The 19966-nt window shown below is 40.5% G+C and overlaps 1 protein-coding gene across 1 annotated transcript in view; it reads left to right on the top strand.

Moving 5' to 3' along the window:
• LOC148012762 (KTI12-like, chromatin associated protein) overlaps nt 1–16499 on the top strand; it is a 30081-nt gene extending 13582 nt beyond the window's left edge. Inside the window, exons 3-9 of the mRNA XM_087669305.1 lie at nt 14276–14332; nt 14445–14530; nt 14943–15031; nt 15327–15442; nt 15536–15586; nt 15705–15791; nt 15898–16499. Coding sequence (XP_087525431.1) covers nt 14276–14332; nt 14445–14530; nt 14943–15031; nt 15327–15442; nt 15536–15586; nt 15705–15791; nt 15898–16059 — 648 coding nt within the window. The 3' untranslated portion in view covers nt 16060–16499. The remainder of the gene's footprint in view (nt 1–14275; nt 14333–14444; nt 14531–14942; nt 15032–15326; nt 15443–15535; nt 15587–15704; nt 15792–15897) is intronic.
• The last annotated feature ends 3467 nt before the right edge of the window (nt 16500–19966 follow it).

Genomic DNA, 19966 nt, shown 5'->3' with positions numbered 1-19966 from the left:
TGTCTTCCTCAACAAAGAGATGCACAAACGCAGATTCTGTTGTGGCTGGGGCCGCCTTTGAGTCCTTCTCCTTAGGCTTCAAATGGGGATACTTCTGCCAACACTTCTCCTCGGGATGAGTGCCCTTCCCACAATGGTGACACTTGGGCTTCTTCTCCTTCGCATCCTTCTTGTCCTTGGACTTCTCCTTCTTTTGTTTCTTCTTCTTGCCACCACCTGTGGCAGCCGTAAATGCCTTGGTGGAGCCACTGGCTCCCACCTCTTTGAGTCGCTCGTCATGCTCCAAGACAAGCGGGGAAAGCTCCTCCCATAGGAGAGTCTCACGGGTTCTCGTAGTGATGAGGCTGGTGTAGAAGACATCATAGCGGGGTGATGGCAGCTGAGTCAACAGAATCATCGCCATATCCTCAGACGATATCAGACGACCAAGAGAGGCGATCTCGCCTCGCATATCCTCCATCTTCGTGATGTGCTCCTTCATGGAAGAAGAACCATCAAGACTGAGCATCCGCAACTTCTTCTCCAGGGAAATCTTGTGGGCAAATGTCTTGTGCTGATACAAAGACGCAAGCTTTGTCCATACTTCCGCCGCGGTCTTTAACTTGTGAACATGTGCAAGAACAGAATCATGGAGACTCATAAAAAGAAAGGAACGGGCTCGAGAGTTGAGCCTATCCCATAAGGCTGCACGGTCCATAGAGGTGCCATCGGACGAATCCACGGGGGGTCGGTCGATGGGCGAAGAAACAAGATCCCACAGATCAAAGGTATCAAAGATGCAAGCCACCTTACATGACCATAGGGAATAGTTGGAACCATCCAACTTGTCTTCCTTCGGAAAGGAGGGGAGAATCGGCACCTGGATAGAGGGAATCAAGGAAGGCATCCGCACAGTTGATGCAATCTTCACTGAAGAAACCTTCGCAGTAGATGGAACCCTCTGAGATGCATGGACTGAAGAAGGACGAGTGCGAGGAGGGTCATCCCGTTGTCGAACTTCACGATAGTCCCGCCTCCGCTCAGAGGAATGATGAGAAAGAAGCTCATCCTCTGAGTCTTCAAAGCCTGAAAACTGGTAAGACATCTTCCAATCTGCAAAATACCAAAGAAAGTTGTGCCGCTGACGAAATAGGACCAACAGTGTGGTCACCAACCACCAAGATGCAGGCAGAAAGTGCCTACAGCCACCTGGATCTGCAAAACGCAAATAGATCTGATGGCGAACACCAGAAACGAGACCACCAGCACCGGGTACTGGCCCAGACAGAGGTCGCCTGCAGGATAGGAGCAGCCAGGGTAGAAGCGACCTGCAAAACAGCAAAACGCAAGCTGTAGGAGGGTCGCCCTGTAGCAGAGGAGGTCGCCTGGCAGCAAACGCAGGGTTGCTGCGTCACTGGATGACGTGGCAGCCCCTGTGTACAGCAAACGCAGGCTGTACAGCCTTCTGATGCAGTCGCCTGGCTGGAATAGACCTGTTGGCAGCCTCCTGAAGGAATCGCCTGGCTGTTGTGGGACTGTGGACAGCAGCAGTAAGGTATTTCTCTCGTCCTCCGTGCTCTCAATCAGGCGATGATACCATGTGAGAGTGCGCAGCGAAAGAAGAACACGAACACAGAGGAGAGGAGAGAGGAAGCAGAGAATGAAGGAAGAAAGTCTGCACTGACTGAGATGAATGCTGAATACACTGGAATGGACAGAACAGTCCCTGCACGCAGCCCGGAGCGTCAGTGAGGGAACCAGGACAGACTGGAAGCAGAGGCAGCACCAATGCCGGAGACGGAGACGGAGGGAGCAGTGCTGAACCTGCAGAGCATGAATGAGATGAATGCTGGACTGATTGGGGGGGCAGCTATAAATAGCCCCCAGCCAGAAAACTGGCCGACCAGCTAAACTGGCCGACCTGGCCAGATCTGGTCCGACTGGCCAGATCTGGTCCGACTGGCCAGTTCTGGTCCGACTGACCAGAACTGGTCCGACTGCCCAAAATAATGGGCAGTCACCCCAAAAACAGCCCAGATCTGGGCTGTAAAATGCCCAGGGCTACATGCTGACTAAAGCAGACTGAAAACACACTGACAGAGCTCCTCTGTCTCCTGTCAGACTCTGACAGGAGCTCACAACCAGGAGATGACAGACTGAGACTAAATAAGAGCAGGCTAACAGATGTACGGCCAAAGGACCTGCTGGACTGGATTTCACAAAAACTGGCGGCAAAGTTTATGTATTGGAAGTCGCAAGCGTGGCCCTTCCATGTCCGCCTCAAAGTGGCTTAGTCAATTATGCTCCCAATGCTATCGTATTTCCTGCCCTTGTTGCCATGGACGCCTACTACTTTGAAGCCTCTCACTCATCCCATCCGTTTCATGCTATGGAAGAAGGATTCTCTGCAGGCAGGCATTTCTTGGATTTCATGGTCACATACATGTACCCCTAAGCGCATGGGTGGTGGAGCTCTTTTGGATGCAGAACATCATATGCTCGCTCTCCGTTGGTCCCTTTTTCGGGCCATGTGTGTGGATCATCACCCGTGGACCATCATAGCCCGTTATTTTCTTGAGGATAGCGGGCTCCGCCATGGCAATACCCGGCTTCGGGCCTCCTGGTGGCATGTCCTTAATGCTGACTCCCGTTTTTCCAGCTCCTCTTCCCCTTTGTTACTGCACTTGGTCGACTCTTGGAAAGTGGTGCTCAAAAAGGCCCGTTGGCACCCGGTAGGGGACCGCTTGCAGACTAACTCCTTTCAGCTGGAATTGTTGTCAGTATCGAGACTTCTTTCATGGGAAGATAAACATCAGCTCAGACTGCGATTTAACCGCATGGCCCGTTTAGGTGTGACGTCGGTTGCGGATGCTACCCTTGCCACGCGCAACGTCCTCGTATCCTTTCGGACTGCTAGGCGACTTTTCAAGATCCCGCGCGTATACCGTGATTTATGGGAAAAGCTTTCGGCGGAACTTCAGGGCAGGCAACCCTTTCCTGCCCTGGCGGTGGATTGCCCTTGGCAGGACTGGGACCTTGCAGGCCGGTTGAGTCTGGAAAAGGCCTCTACTAATCAGGTCTATCATCTTCTTATTCAGGATCGCCAATGACTGGGTGACAAAGCTAATACTGTTTGGGGACTGCGGAAATCGCTGACATGGTGGCGGACAACGCTGATGGAGGGCTGGCTGAATAAGGCACCTTTCAAATGCAAGGTCTTTCTTTGGAGGGTAATGATTGGTGGTCTTCCTCTTGCCTCGGCCCTTGCCAAGCGTCGCATCTCCAATGGCAATTGCTTCTTCTGTACCACTACGGCGGAGTCGGCTCGACATCGTTTTCTTTCTTGCCCGCTCCCCAAGAATATCTGGTTACTCTTGTCGCACATTTGGCGCACTGTGGTGGGCTCCTCGCTAACTCCTTTCGACTGGGTCTTTGTGCGCCCGAAGTACCCCACACCGCCACAGTTGCACATGAAGATATTATTTCACTTTTTCCGATAATGGGGATGCTGGCACATTTGGACCACGTGCAATGCTTTTCTCTTTGATTCGGCCTCTAATGTACCGCGCCATGTTGCCAGGCTTAAAGGCCTCTTGCACTGGCAATTAGATCTCATCCGACACGCCGATTTACTCCCTCGGGAGGATTTGCTTCCTTGGCATATGGCAATTGCCTCTGGGTCGTTGCCATGATTCGTGTAACTTTGTAGTGCATTACTACTGGGATTTTCCCCACGTTGGCCTACGGCCCTCGTGCCTCTTGTAATCAGAAAGAGAGAGAGCGAGCGAGAGAACTTTTTCTCCTGATGGCTTAGTGTCATCAACTATCTTGTAATCAAGTAATCTTGTATTTTTCGTAATTAATACAATTACCTTTTACGGAAAAAAAAAAAAAAGAGAGAGAGTCATATTAACATCCATGGGAGGCTGAACTCGACCTATGGGACATAGACACTTCCATTTACATTCCACTTTGGGTTATCACCATAAAGGCAAAAGTAAAATAAAAAGCAAAAGCAAAATTTGAGATCCTAAAGAACTATTATGACTCATAAGAGTTGCCACCATATTGCAAATGATCCATTAGCCAAGAGATGTGAAAACTAAAGACTTGTCCCTTTGTTAGGGGCTTTCACAATGAATTCTCTAATGATAGCTTTCCCTCCTTTGTAAACTGTCCACTTCCCTTCCTTCTTGGCATCTCTAACTTTGCGAAGTTTTGCTACTCTATTCTTGAGTTGGAGTTGTGTCCGTTCATCTGATATCCACATTGATGTCCTCGCTAATGGCTTGGTCTACTTCATGACCTTTATTTTCTATTCTAGATCAAAATACCCAACTCTTGCCCGCTTCCCCTTCACTTCAATGGACGTTTGAATTTGGATCTTCTAACTCCACAAATGGGACGACCTTTCCTAGTTTTTCCTTGAGTACATCTGTGCTAAGAATATAATTTCCCTGCTCTTCTTGTGGAAGTATGGCTTTGTCCCACCCAAGAGGGAGGCCACCGACCCTAATGTATTTCCAATTCCTTTCAATCCTTTCCTTTTCCTTGATGATTGATAGAACTTTTGTTGTGAACTTTACTTGTGGTGGAGATGGAGTTGTTACCTCAATTGGTGGTGTCAAATCCACTTTTATGTGTTGCTTCATCTTCATTTCTTATATTTGTAGCTGGAGCTTTGCTATTTGTTTATCTTTCTTGGTTACTTTTTGCTAACATTGAAAAGCTCTACTTGCAATTTCTTTATTTTTTGAAGGAGGTATGAATCCTATGTTGATGGTTTTGTAGGGGGTGGCGGTACTGCAGGTGTAGATTGTGAAAGGATGGATGAGAAGGATTTTCTCCGCTGCTCCATTTGAATGTGTCTAATAGGAGCGAGGGTTGTTGGGGAAGAGTAACCCCTCCAAGGGTGCTCCCCTCCCCTTTTTTTTGTGGGGGAACGGGGGGAGGGGGGGGGGCTGATTTTCTTAAGTTATCCTAGCCCTACTGGTGATGGACAAGGAGAAACAAAATGGGTGAAGAGGTAGAGAGAACTCTTACAAGGACACAACCAAGTGAATAGATTGATGTGATAGATGCTAATGAAAGTACAATGGTTAGGGCCTAAAAGAACACAACAAGTTGAACAGATTGATGTGACAGATATTGATGAAAGTACAATTGTAAGGGCCTCATTATATAGGCCTAGGTTTTCCCCCACACACCTCTCTCTCTCTCTCTCTCTCTCTCTCTCTCTCTTTATCTCTCTCATATGGAGTTGCATCCAACTTAGTTGTCAGGAGGACGTGAAATTGTATACCTTTGCTTAGCATTTGATTAAAAGTTAATCAAATGTACTAATGTCACTTGCGCACGTGAGATGTAAGTTATTTATATCATAGTATGGGACCCAGAACCCCAAGACATTAGTTGGTGCCTAAGGCAAGAGTTGTAATAAGTTATGCTTGATAGGTACTAGGTGGTACTCGATGTCAAATTTGGATCTAGATCAATTTATTGGTCACTAATGTCAGTGGGTGGTAATATGAGAGATTAGGTATTAATTAATCAATTAATTTCAATATAAGGGTTAATAATTGCTTGAGGGTACTTGGAAGATAAATTGGCCAAGCCAATTTAATTATTGGCTAGTGAAATTAATTTTTTGAGCATGATAATAATTATTAAATCAAATTTTAGAATTAATATTCTAAAATTAATTTAATAAGCTAGATAATATTGAAAAATGAGATTAGAAGGTTGCTATTGGTAAAACTTGTCCATGCAAGTGGGAAAAACGTTTTTAGTGTTGGGATGAGCTTGTAAACCGCTTAAAGGCTCAAAGTGAAACCAGCCTTCCTTCTTGGAATGGGTGGTGATAACCTGATTTAAGAGTTAATTACAGCAATAAATAAATGCATATAAAATGAAATACACACTTTACCATAACATTCTTGGACAGTAGACACCCTGTTGGTCCCAAAATTGACGCCCCTTGCGGTATTTCTTTAGCTTTCATTCAATTGGAAGGAGTACAACTCGAGATTCTTCAATCTCCTCCTGCTAACCAATTGCTCTTGCTGTCATAAATGACCAGCAAAGCCTTTTGGGTTATTTGCCCCTTGATTCACCCAAGACTTCTTCTCCAATTTGACCCTTGGCTGGCCAAATGCTGCCCCAAATCAATTCGGGATGGGCTGGCCCTTGAAATCCCTTGATAATCTTCAATTATCAGCTGCTGATTTCAGTCCCTTGAGCCTTCAATCTCTGGCACAGATCCCAAGGTGGCTGCTAAACCCTAATTTTTGCTGTAATTAGGGTTTATTGCAGAAATTATAGATCAGCCCACCAAAAATGGCTGAGATCTTCTCCGAATGGCTACGAATTGCTGAGAATGGCTGAGCATAGGCTGAAGGAGATGAGAGAATGTTGTAGAGAGAGAAAATTCTGAGATTTGTTGCGAGGAACTGATAAAAAATGAGCTGGTGCCCTGCTGTACCAGCCCCCCAAACGGATGCACCAACAACAATAGGAGCATGAGAGACTGTGATCTTCAGGAGAAAGTGCATCAGCAGCAATTGTCAGCTTCCCAAGGTCAAGAATATGCAATCTCCATCACCAAAATGGTCTCCAATGGCTGGAAAATGGTCCTAAAGCTGGCAGCAAGAGTCTAACACCTCTTTCCAACAGCTCCAAAATGAAAAACGAGATTTTCCTCTCCCTTCAGCCCTATTTAGCCTTTCCCCCACTTGCATGGGAAAGTTTTGCCAAGTGGCAGCTTTCTTAATCCATTTTCAGCAATTTTCAGCCATTTAATTAATTTTCAGAATTAATTAATTCTGAAAATTAATTCAGCCCTTAATCCATGCCCAGAAAATTGACCTTGCCCATCCAAAAATTAATTGGCTAGGCCATTTGCAACCCAAAGTGGTCCCTTGCATTATTTGACCCTTGGACAAGCATTAATCCATTAATTAATCCCTAATCGCTAGTGTCACCATTGACACTTAATGGCCAATTAATGGTCCTAGGGGCAAACTGACACCAAAATTCACCTAGAATCTAACAAGTGTAACTTGTTACAACTTTTACCTTTAACACCCATCTTTTTCACAGGGTCCTTGGGCCTTCAATTGTAAAAAAAGTAGCTTGCACCTCACATGTGCAACACATGTGCATCTTTTAATTGCACATTTGATTAATTCTTTAATCAAATGTCAATTAAATATAAGCAAAGTATCAAATTTTCACGTCCTCGTGACCCGAAGTGGTACCTTTAAGCTAGCCAACTCCCACTAATTGGATGCAATGCTCATGTTGAGCCTTTGCAAGACTCTTAGTGAGAACATCTGCAAGGTTATCTTGGGTTTGACCTTAGTTAGTGTGACAAGACCATCATCCAAGACCTGTTGAATGAAGTGGTATTGAATATCTATGTGTTTGGTACGTGCATCAAACATGGCATTTTTAGCCAGACATACGGCACTTTGGCTATCGCAACTAAGCACTGGAGTATGGGAAGAAAGACCAAAGTCCTTGACTAAATGACCAAGCCAAATAGCTTTCTCAGAAGCTCTTGTGGTTGAAATATATTCAGCCTATTGGTGCCACAATTTTCTAGAACCTTGAACACCAGGAAACTGCCCTACTAGCCAAAGTAATGACATATCCATTGGTAGTTTTTCTAGTGTCAAGATCTCTTGCCATCCCAAAATCCAAGAATCCATGTAACTCTAGTGTACCCTTTCCATAGTATATACACTTGCGTACCTTTTAAGTCTTTAAGGATACATTTCAGTGCTTCCCAATGTGGCTTATCGGGGTTAGACATGAATCTACTAACAACTCCCACTGCATGAGCAATGTCAGGGCTAGTTGCAATCATGACATACATTAAAGAACCACAAGTTGATGTATATGGTATGCCCTTCATGGCAATAGCAATTGCATCATCATTTGGGCAATCAGCTTTGCTAACCTTTGTATGTGGTGGTAAAGGCACACCAAGAGGCTTAGCATCAGCCATATTAAATTTGTCAAGTACTTTATTGATATACTTGTCCTGTGAGAGAAACAACCAGTGCTGCCCTCTATCTCTTTTAATGCGCATGCTCAAAATGAGTTTAGCTGCTCCCAAATCTTTCATTGAGAAGGCTGAGCTCAGCTACCTTTTAAGAGCATTTAGAGTACTCTTATGCTTTCTTGCAATTAGTATGTTATCCATATATAAGACCAGCACAATAAGACTTCCATCATCAGCCTTTTTAGTGTATAAGTAGTGATCTACATGATTGCGTTTAAATACATGGCTCAGCATAAAAGTATCAAACTTTTTATTCCACTGTCTAGGGGCTTGTTTCAGCCCATATAAGCTGTGATTCAGCTTACAAACTAAATGCTCTTTCCTTGGAATAGCAAAACCTTCGGGCTGTTTCAAGTACATCCAGGTCACCATGAAGAAGAGCAGTCTTCACATCCATCTAATCCAACTTAAAAATTAAGGATTCAGTGAGAGCAAACAAAACGCAGAGCGTAGTCATCTTCACCACTGGTGAGAAAACCTCATGGGAGTCTATGTCTTCCTTCTGTGTATACCCCTTAGCAGCCAAGCATGCCTTGTAGGGCTTCCAATCGATACATTTCGCCTTGTAAATCCATTTATTAGGGATAGCTTTCATATCCTTAGACAAAGGTATAAGTTCCCATGTGTTTCGCATATAGAGATTTCATCTCTTCCTGCATAGCAAGCTCCCACTTTCTCTTGTTTTCACATGATCGTGCCTCTCTAAATGTCAGAGGCTCACCTTCATTAGTCAATAAAATGCAATCCAAAGATGGGTGAAACCTCTATGGCTGCCTTCTGACACGTGTAGACCTTCTTACCCAATGATCTGTATTATTAGGCAATGGGTCTACATCCTCATGTATGTGCACACCATCACCTGGTGGTTGATTTTCGGCATTTTCTTGCTACTGTAACGTGTTTTCAGCATTGTTGTCCTATTCCATCATGTGTATCTATTTGCTGTCCATTATCTTTTGACTGTAGCACAATAGGTTGTTGCTCATTTTCAGCATCAAAGGGAACAGAATCTTCAGCTAATGGCTGTCTATTCATGCTGAAATTTGACCTTCTTTTTGTCAAGGTCACCATGTGTAGCATTTTTTAGCAACTTTGCCTCATTAAATACTACATCTTGGTTGCGTACTATCTTTTTGTCCTGAGAAAGCCAAACTCTATAACCCATATTTTCCTCATCTCCATATCCCATGAAGATGCCCTTGATGGATTTTATGTCTAGTTTAGTCCTCAGATTTACAGGAATGTGCACAAAGGCATCACAACCAAAAACATGCAAATGTTCATGTAAAATAGGTTTGCTAGATCAAACCTCTTCAGGAATGCCATTTTCCAATGCACGATTGGGAGAGCGATTGCACACATGAACTATAGTTTTAAGAGTCTCCCTCTAGAATTGCTATAGGAGATTAGCTATGGACAACATGCACTCTCTCACAAAGTGTGCGATTATATCTTTCAGCCATGCCATTTGATGCAGGATTGTAAGAGGGTGTTAACTCTCTCTTAATGCTATGTATCTCACAAAACTTTTTAAACTCATTAGAAAAAAACTCGCTTCCATTGTTTGTTCTTTTAGCTTTTAACTTAAGCCCTTTCTGTGTGGTAATAAAAGCATGAAACTTTTTAAAAGCATCCAATACTTCCTTTTTGCTCTTTAACACATACACCCATGACTTCCTATTGAAATCATCAATAAAAGTGACAAAGTACTGTGTGTTCCCATGTGAATTAACAAGCATAGTGCACACATTAGAGTGTACTAAATCAAGGGCATTGAACTTCTTAACGACACCAAAGTAACAAGGAGACTTCACATGTTTTCCATATATGGAATTATCACAAAAGTCAAGACTAGAGCCTTTTACATCTAATCTCCCTAAAGAGGAGAGAATCTGAAGGCCTTTTTGGCTTATATGGCCAAGTCTTTCATGTCAAAGTTCCATCTGTGAATGAACTTCAACCACAGCTAAAAACTTGCTAGGTAATGCTTTACAATGCAAACAATACAAAGTCCTCTTTTTGTTGTCTTTAACAATCAACATAGAGCCCTTATAGACCTTCCAAGATCCACCACCAAAGATAGTAAAATATCCTCTTGCATCAAGCTGCCCAATTGACAATAGACTTTCCTTTATGTTAGGTACATATCTAACATCTAGTAGAATCAGCTCTTGGCCATTTTCAAGAGCTAAGTGAATGGTACCTACACCCTCTGTCTCAGTTGCATAATTGTTGCCCAAGTAAACCTTGCCTAGGTAACCTGTAGTGTATTTAGAAAATGACTCCAAAGAGGGAGTATCATGAAAAGACACACCGCTGTCCACTATCCATGATTTGGGACAGTCCATCATGAGCTGAAAGTAAGGCATCAATCACCTCCTTTTTGGTGATGTGCATATCATCTGTTGCTGCCATAACACATCTACATCATTGCATGAGGCTACAACAAGTATCTCTTCAGTGTCAAAGAGCTCTTTAATGACCACACTAGATGCAATATTTGCCTTTGCAACTTCTTTTGAGAGAGAGCCATCATCATCTTTCTTGTTATCCTTTTTTTTCTTTCCTTGATGTTTCTTTCTTTCTTTGTTTTTTCTTGTAGTTCGACAATCGGCTTTTTATAACCCTTACATCCACATTGATAGCAAGTAACATCCTGTTGTTTGCCCTTGCTTTTACTCTTGCTTGTGCCTTTATTTCCTACATTACTCTTCTTTTGTGACCTGCCTCTAAGATGATAGGCTGAATCACTACTTTCTCCACTAGACTTTCTTTTGATCTCCTCATTGAGAATAGAGCCCTTAACACTATCAAATGTTAAAGCAAGGTCATTGCTTAGTGAAACAACCAAAGACTTCTAGCTATCAGGCAAAGTCATCAACAAGAAAATAGCCTTCAATTTGTCATTGAAGGGCTGCAAACCAGAGTCCTATAACCGACTCAAAATCCTTGTGAAAGCACTCGAACGCTCCGATGTTGACTTAGACTTATCCAACTCCATGTTCACAAGCTTGCGCATGAGATGCACTTGATTTGTTGGAGTTGTATTTTCATAAGTGTCCATCAACTCTTTCCATATGGCATAAGCCATATCAAAACGCTTAATGTCTATAAGTACATCATGAGATACAATCATTTTAATGTATGCAATGACCTTCTTGTTAAGTCTAGCCCAGTTCTCATTTGTCATAGCTCTAGGCTTGATTTCCAAGAGAGCATCATCATAGTCCTTGAGAAACAAAATGCCTTGCATCGTGTCCTTCCACAAATTAAAGCCAATGCCATCAAACTTCTTGATTTCAAGAAGGGATTTAGTGTCACTGTTGCTAGAAGCATTAGTGGCCATTGTTCACAAAGTGCCAAGTACCAATGCTGTATTTTATGGCAATAAATATTAGGCTGAATATTCAGCTAATTTTAGCCCAAAATTTCAGGAGATAAGAGCAAGATTTGATTCGAATTCATGTACAGCAGTAGAAGGGATGACTTCTAACAATATAATTGAGATTTCAGCATATAATCCATGCATACACCATCACAAGGTGATTCCCACTTCAGCAATATCACCAAAAATACATTTGCAACAATCCCAGATCTGCAAATGATCACTAAGATGCACCATGAATATTCAGCAATACATGAACACAATGGGAGCTGGCAAACATGTGTACTACATACATTTGTGCCCAAAAGCACTTCTGATACACAGAAACACCAAAATTATTTGCAATTTCATCAAGATCTCACGAGTGGGAGATAATAAACTTGAATTTCACTGCTTACAGCACCAAGATTGCTGACTTTACACCCAACATTTAGGGACTGGTGAAAGTCTATTTCAGTCATTGTGAGAGAAAAAGAGGTTGTTAGAGAGCAAGGAGAGGCTACTGATGTGATTTCTAGTCACCAAAGATTAGTCTTATAGCATGTGACAGCAGTTTGGAGCCCTTCAGGAGAAGGTGACAATAGCCCAAGGTCCTTTTGGTGCAAATGGTAGCATAGAAGAGGGTCCAATAGTCTCTTTGGTGATCCTAAGCTGTAGATGATAGCTTCCATGGATGTTTGAGCAAGGCATTAGTAGCTTTTCAGTGTTTCTTGTGATGAAACTATGAAATTGCTCTCTCTCATCCCTCAATCATCTCTCACGCTATCTCAGCATTGTTTAGGAGTTTGAGCCATCAGAGAGAAATTTTAGTCAATCTTTGTTGTAAACCCTAATTTATAGAAGAAATTAGGGTTTGATAGCCACCTGGAGATGCATGCTCAGAATTGAGGGCCTAGGACTTAAATTCCAACAGCTGAAATTGAGGAATTTCAGGAAGATTCAAGAGGCCAGCCAGCCAATATCAGATTTGGGGCTGAATTTATCTTTCAAGAAGCAAGATGAAGGCCAATTCCCAAGCAAACCAATGGGCAAATTGGTTTGGAGGCTTGTCGGTTAGTTTCGACAGCAAGAGGCACTTGGATTAGTAGAGGAGATCAGAGGATCTCACTTGTACTCCTTCCATTTGCAATATAAGATAAAGAAATACCGCAAGGGGCGCTAGTTTTGGGGCCAATAGGGTGTCCAGTGTCCAAGATTAAAGTGCTAACATTTGCATTTTCAGTTTATGTGAATTTTGTGCTTGTTGTAATTATTGTTAAATCAGGTTAGTACCACCCTATTTGAGGAGGAAGGATGGTTTTGGTAGCTCTCTCTCTCTCTCAGCTGTATCTAACCAAGGATCCTTAGTTTACCCGGTTTTTGATTCTTTCCAAGAAAGATGGCAAGGGCAAGAAGAGTATTATCATCCTTAGAGCTTCGGGACATCAGGATGTATTGAAGGAAATACCAAAACCGTCTCAAGATACTGGTAGTGTTGTCAATGAGCAAAAGCAACTAGCATTGGTGGGGCAAGACATGCAAATGCAAGGTCATCATCTTTCAGTGTATTTGGTTTTTGTCAAATATAAAGATGATAATGTTGATGTGGGGAATGTGACTAAGTTGGATAAAGATCGCATGCCATTTTTGAAAATTAATGTTGATTGCTTTTCTTAGTCAGTTCTAGGGCAGCTACCGCCTGAAAGGCTTGAGGATCATGCCATATAATTGATCATTGGCTACAGTCCTTTGAATAAGCCACCATATAGGGTAATTGCAGTCTAGCAGGAGGAGATAATGAGCCAAGAAAATAAGCTGTTAGAAAAAGGGATGATTCAGCCCAACTCATCTTCTTTTTGCTTCCTAGTGCTTTTGGTGCAGAAAAATGATGGTTGATGGTGTATTTAAGCATTGATTACTGTGCTTTGAATAAAATCACGGTAAAGAATTGGTTTCCAATCCCATGGATTGATGACATTTTGAATAGATTGCAAGGGCAGTAATATTCAACTATATTGATTTGAAAAGTGGATATCATCAGATTTTTATTAAGCCAAAGGATGTATTGAAGATAGCTTTTAGGATTTTTGTCATGCCATTTGGGCTTACAAATACTCTCGCAATGTTTAATTGGATGATTGATTGTATAATTCAACCACATTGAGTATTTGTGGGAACCTTCTTTGATGACATAATTGCCTTCTCAAAGAATGAGGTAGAGCATAGGAAACACTCGATAATAGTGTTCAATGAGTCACATAAGCATCCGTTGGTTATCAATGACAAGAAAAGTGAGTATTTCTTGCAAGAAATCCACTTTTTGAGGCACATTGTATTGGCTGATCTGGTATGCATGGATCCTGCAAAGATTGAGGTAATATGTTCATGATCATGTTTGAGGAATGTGCACGAGATCCGTAGTTTCATGAGTCTACATTCCTATTATAGGAAGTGTATGCATAACTTTGCTGAGAGATTATTAATGTCTATCAAAGGCCAATCTGGTCTATAGGACTAGACCTATACAAACAATGAATTGTATTTTTCATCTGAAAAGGTGAAACTTAAGCCTAGGAAACTAGATGTTAGGCTACTCTATTATGTAAGGATATGCCTATGATACAAATGCCAATCGCATGCATCTTCTCCTTTTTATGTATTATTTCCACTGCCAGTAAGTTGACCAATACCTAAATTGTGTGCCTAACCCCTTAGCTTCCATTGTGCTTGTTACAGTAAGATGTTATCCTTTCTCTGCTGGCATAGCAGAGAGTTGTATCATCAGCCAAACATTTCAAGTGTTATGCAAATGCTCATTGTAAGCACTCATTTTGCGAAAATATTAACTTCTTTCATTGTTTCATCAGGGGTATCGATATGAACTATGGTGTATTGCTCGAGCTGCTGCAATCCGATACTGTTTGGTACTTCAATATTACCTACCCTGATTGTTTGCTGCATTATTCACTGCCATGCTCTTATTGTAATGATTTTGAAATCCCCACATTCTTTTTGCAACAACTTGAGTTCTGGCAGTTACATTGTGATACAGAGGAGAGCACATGTCGAGCATGGAATCGGGCACGGCTGGAACAAGGATTGCCTTGTTATAATGATCTTATGTAGAAGCTTCTGCTATTCTTCAAATGTTTGTTTTGTTCTGTTGCCCTTTTCTTTTGTTATTACCCATTAAGGTAATCAGAGCAACACCCCAAGTGCACAAAAGGTGGAAAAAAAAGCAATCTGACAAACAAAATGAACAAACCAACCAAAAACCATCATTGCCACCATTATTTACCTTTTTTAAATTAATTTATCTGGCAAGAATATATATCTGCAACAAGCTCTAAAAAACATTCCCTTAATGCAGAAATATAAGAATAGTGCAGCCAAGACATCAGCTTCAAAACACACAAGGGTGTTTTGATTACATTTCTGAACATGTTGGTTGCAAACTTGTTTGTAAACATTTAGTATAAGCAGTGTCACTGAATGCCTATTTAATAGCTTATTGATGAGTACATGAAATTGCAGATTCAATGATCTGGTGGGGCGTTTTGAAGAGCCAGACAAGCGAAACCGTTGGGATTCGCCACTGTTTCGTCTTGAGCTCAGAGATGAAGGTTTTGTGTCCAAATGATTTAGAATTGGAGGAGTTGACAGCTTAATATCCTTAGTCCTTTTTTTGCAATTAAATGTGGATTTAGTAGTAGTAGCTGAAACATACTTTTGAGTCCACAGTGAGGGTTAACAAAGTTATTGAAATGGTTCCAACAGTGACAGTTTACCTTTTCAGCTCGAAAAATTTTATTTGATTTTTTTTTTTTCCCGAATTGGTTAGGTGTGTGCATTTCTTTTGGTTCTCTTTTTTTTGAACCTTGGTTGGATGATTAATCTTTTTGGTCTGTCATGGAACAGAGCGGCCCAGTAAGAATTCCTTGCCTATAGCAGAGCTGGTTGCATTTCTAGGAGGTGCCAGTGAACATCCAGGAAGAAAATCATCAATTCTTCAGCCAACTGTTGCAACTCAAAATGTATGATACATATATACTCTTTTTTTGGGGGGATTTTCAGTTTTCATTTGATTTGTTTGGTGCTGATGAGCATAGTTTGACCAATTTGTCCAGGCACGTGCCTCAGAAACTAACTCATTATATGAGCTTGACCAAGCAACTCAAGTATGTTTTTAAAATTTGGCTTGTGTATTGTGCTTTTCTATTTCTGTAATCTGCGTTTGTTCATAGCAATGATCATTAGTTTGCATGCTATTCTCACCATACATAAGATTCCATGCAGGAGGTTATTAGTGTCCTCGTACAGGCTCAAGCACAAGGTCTAGTAGGTGGCATGGGTAAAGTCGATATAGGCGAAGGAATACCATTAATATCCTTATACTGCATCTCTTACGAAGTCTGTTTCTCTTTTTCAAAATTATTAGTTACAGGGAGTCTAAAGAAATGATTGAAGTTCTTAACAGTAAACCGTTCACGTCACTTTACACCGAACTGTTGGTCTACCAGAACTTCGTCGACACAGAAGGACCTTCATCAAACTTACTGGACAGACAAGTCTATCTGGTCCTCCACCTCCTTCAGATGCTTTAAGTGTGAAGAGAATGTTTGCTGACTACTTGAACAGAGAGCTTTCATGATCTTATAGTGATGATGGAAGCTTTACCTTTGTTAGGAGGTGGCCACTACAGTAAGCATCTTTCAGAGTACTGGTTTGTCTGGGGCATGTACTCAGGTTTCCTGCAGCTTGATTCCACTTCATGGCAAGTGCTTAGCCCAACAAAAAACTGTTTGCATGGGACTCCATGAATCATTCTATACCTTGCTCACAAATTTAAAACATGAGTCTACAATGGTTTTAGTGTATGGTTATTAGATGTCCCATCTCCTTCCTGAACTTTTGGGGTATTCATTTGTGTTGGACAGGTTTTATAATCTGCTCTTATCTGTTGCTTACTGATATTAACTTATTGAGTTGAATGCGAGTGGCAGAGACAGAGATGCACAAAACTATGATCAACAATGTCATCATTATATGCAGCTCAATTGTTATTGATGTCTATTTTTATGTTTGTCTTGGCTTAAAGGGCATACACTTTTACCATGTTATCATTGTGTGCAGCTCAATAGTTATGGGAGTCACTTATCTTTGTTGAATGTTATGTATTCTGTGGATGTGCATTTTGTATGGCTTTATAATTAGATCCATTAGTTGCTGATTTTCATTATGGTCTCCCTCTCCCAAATTTACTTTAAAGGTGGTGAAGTTTATCTCCCATCACTTTGGTCATGTATTTGTGATTTCTACATCTCCTATAAGTTTTGCGCATGAGTGGGAGAGTGCCATCGAAGTGAGCCACTTGTGGCTTAAAATAAAATCTTTATATTTATAGCAAGACATTGGTTGTTGTTTGCAAAACAGCTGACCTCTCTAATCACGTGTATCAGTTTTTGCAGTGTCAATGCAATCTCTAAGTCACGAAGACAAGGAGAAATTGTGTAATACTAGGACGGTTTGAGCAATAATTCATATGTACATGAGATAAAAACTGTGTTATATATTGTTTTACATATGCTTAATGCCATCACAATCAATGATCCAAGGGGTTAAAAGTCGTAAGGTCTTCATTATGAGAAGTCATGTGTAAGCGTGGTGTGCCTTGACTTATATTTCAAATGAGGTCTATGTGATTGGATGTTAAAAGTGAGATAATAGTGTTTAAAGTTGGTAGCAACTCTAGGTACGTTGCTTGGAGTTGCAAGGCTCCTTGAGACCCATGATTGGGGGGGTTGGAAGGTCTTAATTTCTTGATAGGGTTTTTAGTTGTCTTTGTATTAGTTTGTTTGGAATTAAAGAAATATGTGCTCTAATTTGTTGTGTATTATTTATTCCTTATTTTGATACTAAGTAAAAATTATGTACTATAGCATATAGAATTTGAGCAAGGAGATGCATGTGGCTCAGCTACCAGGGTTTGAGGCTCTTAATTTTGAGAATCAAGTTTGTAAGTTGAAAAACAAGTCGTTAGAGAATGGTATCAGTGGATAGTAAAGTTATTTGTAAACTTAATTTTCAAAAGATGCGTCTTAGATGTCAACTTGTATATTTATAAGCATGGTGAAAAGTTTATAGTGATTATTTTATATATGGATGACTTTATTACAAGTGATTGTGAAAAAATTATGTATCAAAATTGAAAGGCTTTAAGCTTTGAGTTTAAAATGATAGATTGGGCTTGTTATACTATTGTTTTGGGATTGAAGTTTAGCATGTTAGAAAAAATCTTCATCTCTAAAAAAAAGTATATATGGGAGATCTTAAAAGCATTTGGAACAATTGATTGTAAGGGGATAGTATGCTTATAAAGGCTAATGTAAAGTTATTATTTGCATATAGTAACACTAGGGAGGTAGAGAAGGTTGATTGGCAGCCTCATTTGTTTATACAATACCAAGACACATGTTTTACTATTGGTATTTTGAGCAAGTTTTTGAACCCACCTTCGTAGAGTCATTGGATGGTTGGGATATAGGTGCTTGGATATTAAAAAGGTACTTTGATTGTGGAATCACATATAATTTTGAAACTTCCACAGTAGGACTTAGTTTAGGTAGGAGGCTATGATTTTGAGTAGTTAACTTTTGGTTATTTTTTATGGTTTTAGAAAATTCTCTTGGATTAGTAAAAAGCAATTAAAATTCATATAGTTTTCTATCAAAAGAGTATAAGGCAGCTTGCATTGCTACATATGAAGTAGAATGATTAAGGATGATTTTATGGTATATACGAGTGTAGGATGAAGATTTACTTGTGTTAAGATGTGATAATTAAAGTTGTATCACTATTGTTAAGAATTGATTACTTCATATATGTATTAAACATATAGAGATTTAATCACTATGTGTTGGGTTTGATTGAGAATCAAATAATAGAGTTGCTCTATTATTCAATAGAGGAGAATGGGGCATATGTTTTTACTTAAGCACTAGAATTTACTTAGAATTTAATCTCAAAGACTTGGCGATGTTTTGAGAATATAGTTAACCTACAAGTACATTATGAGGGGAGCGCTAGGTATGCTTAATATTCCACTCTTGTAAGATATTACTAATGATTCATGGTGCTCAAAGTTGTAAGGCATCTAGTATGAGGAGAAGCTATGTGTGAGCCCATGGATATTGATTGGATCTTGGCTTGTATGTTAGATGAGGTTTATATGGTTGGATGGCAAAAGTATGATCTTTGTGGATCTAATCTTTGGATTAGATAGAGTAGTTAAGTTTGTAGCAAGTCAAAGGACATTGCATCAAGATATGGGGGGTTGGAATATTTTGTGAAAAAATTAAATAATGCACATGTAGAACCTAAGTAAGTAATAGAAAGTATACAAGTTAAAGAACACGTTTTTTATTTCAAATAGATTGATCGAAATACGGTACTATCCAATGTGAAGCTTAGATGGTAATCTGGATAGATGTTAGGTGAAGGGTAGTTGGAAGAACTTGGATGAGAGATAGATAATGAGGGCTCTAAAGTGGTTTTCCTTTCATAGCGTATGTAGGTGGTTAGGTTGTTTTGTTTGGCTTGTTCTATTATGAAACTTCGTTAGTAAGCTAGGGAATATTTTCTTGACTGTGTTATCAACTTTTGTTAGCTAAGTAGATAATATTTTCTTTACCGTCAGGGTGGAGGTGTTATCTAGGGGCCACTTCTGTGGCCCATAGAACGCAAAATGTTAGAAATACCATGTAAACTTACAGGAGAAAATTAGCTTTTTGTGATTCATTGAGATTGAGTTTGAATCCTAGGCCAATAGATGAAGATTTCCATAATTAGATAAATCGAAGATCATCCATCACCTTAAGGTTTTGGGGGCCAGATGGCTAGTCCAATTTGTGCGAATCTTCTAGTTAAGCATATATTGGTATAAACAATAGTAGGACGGATAACATTTTGCGAGGGGAAGGTGTGGTTTCTTGCACCCAATTTCTAACTTGGTATGAAAGCTCATCATTTGAAGGCTAGAGAATGTCACATGATATATTTCTCGAATACAGTGCGTGTGCGCGCTCACGCGCGCGCGTGCACACACACACACACACACACACACACACACACACACACACACACACACACACACACAAAGTGCTATTGTTTTGAAAGCAAGAACTAGTATGCATATAGACAATCATTGCTCATCATCCATTGTAGGATCACTACTATATTTGCACAAAGTGGATCTATTGATTTACTTGATACCCCTTCATATGTTATGTATATATATTGTATATAGATAGATGAATGTATACACATTACTTTCAAGTAATAAAACGTGAAAATGGATGTCATAGAAATGCTACAAGTATGTTACGTTTATGTAGCAATACCAATAATGAACTTACTACATCATCTTATTATCATTAATTAGCTAGTCCCAACATAGTATTACTATAAATCAAAGATTTTCAAAAGTTGTTGGCCCTATTTTAGCACCCTCTTTTGTGATAGAGCATTAGCATTCTATTATGTTATGTGTACTTGGTTGG

This window comes from Lygodium microphyllum, chromosome 27 (assembly GCF_053477565.2).
Source record: "Lygodium microphyllum isolate KBCC chromosome 27, Lygodium_microphyllum_v1.1.10, whole genome shotgun sequence".
Lineage (NCBI taxonomy): Eukaryota > Viridiplantae > Streptophyta > Polypodiopsida > Schizaeales > Lygodiaceae > Lygodium > Lygodium microphyllum.
This window is presented reverse-complemented; position numbering and strand designations above follow the sequence as displayed.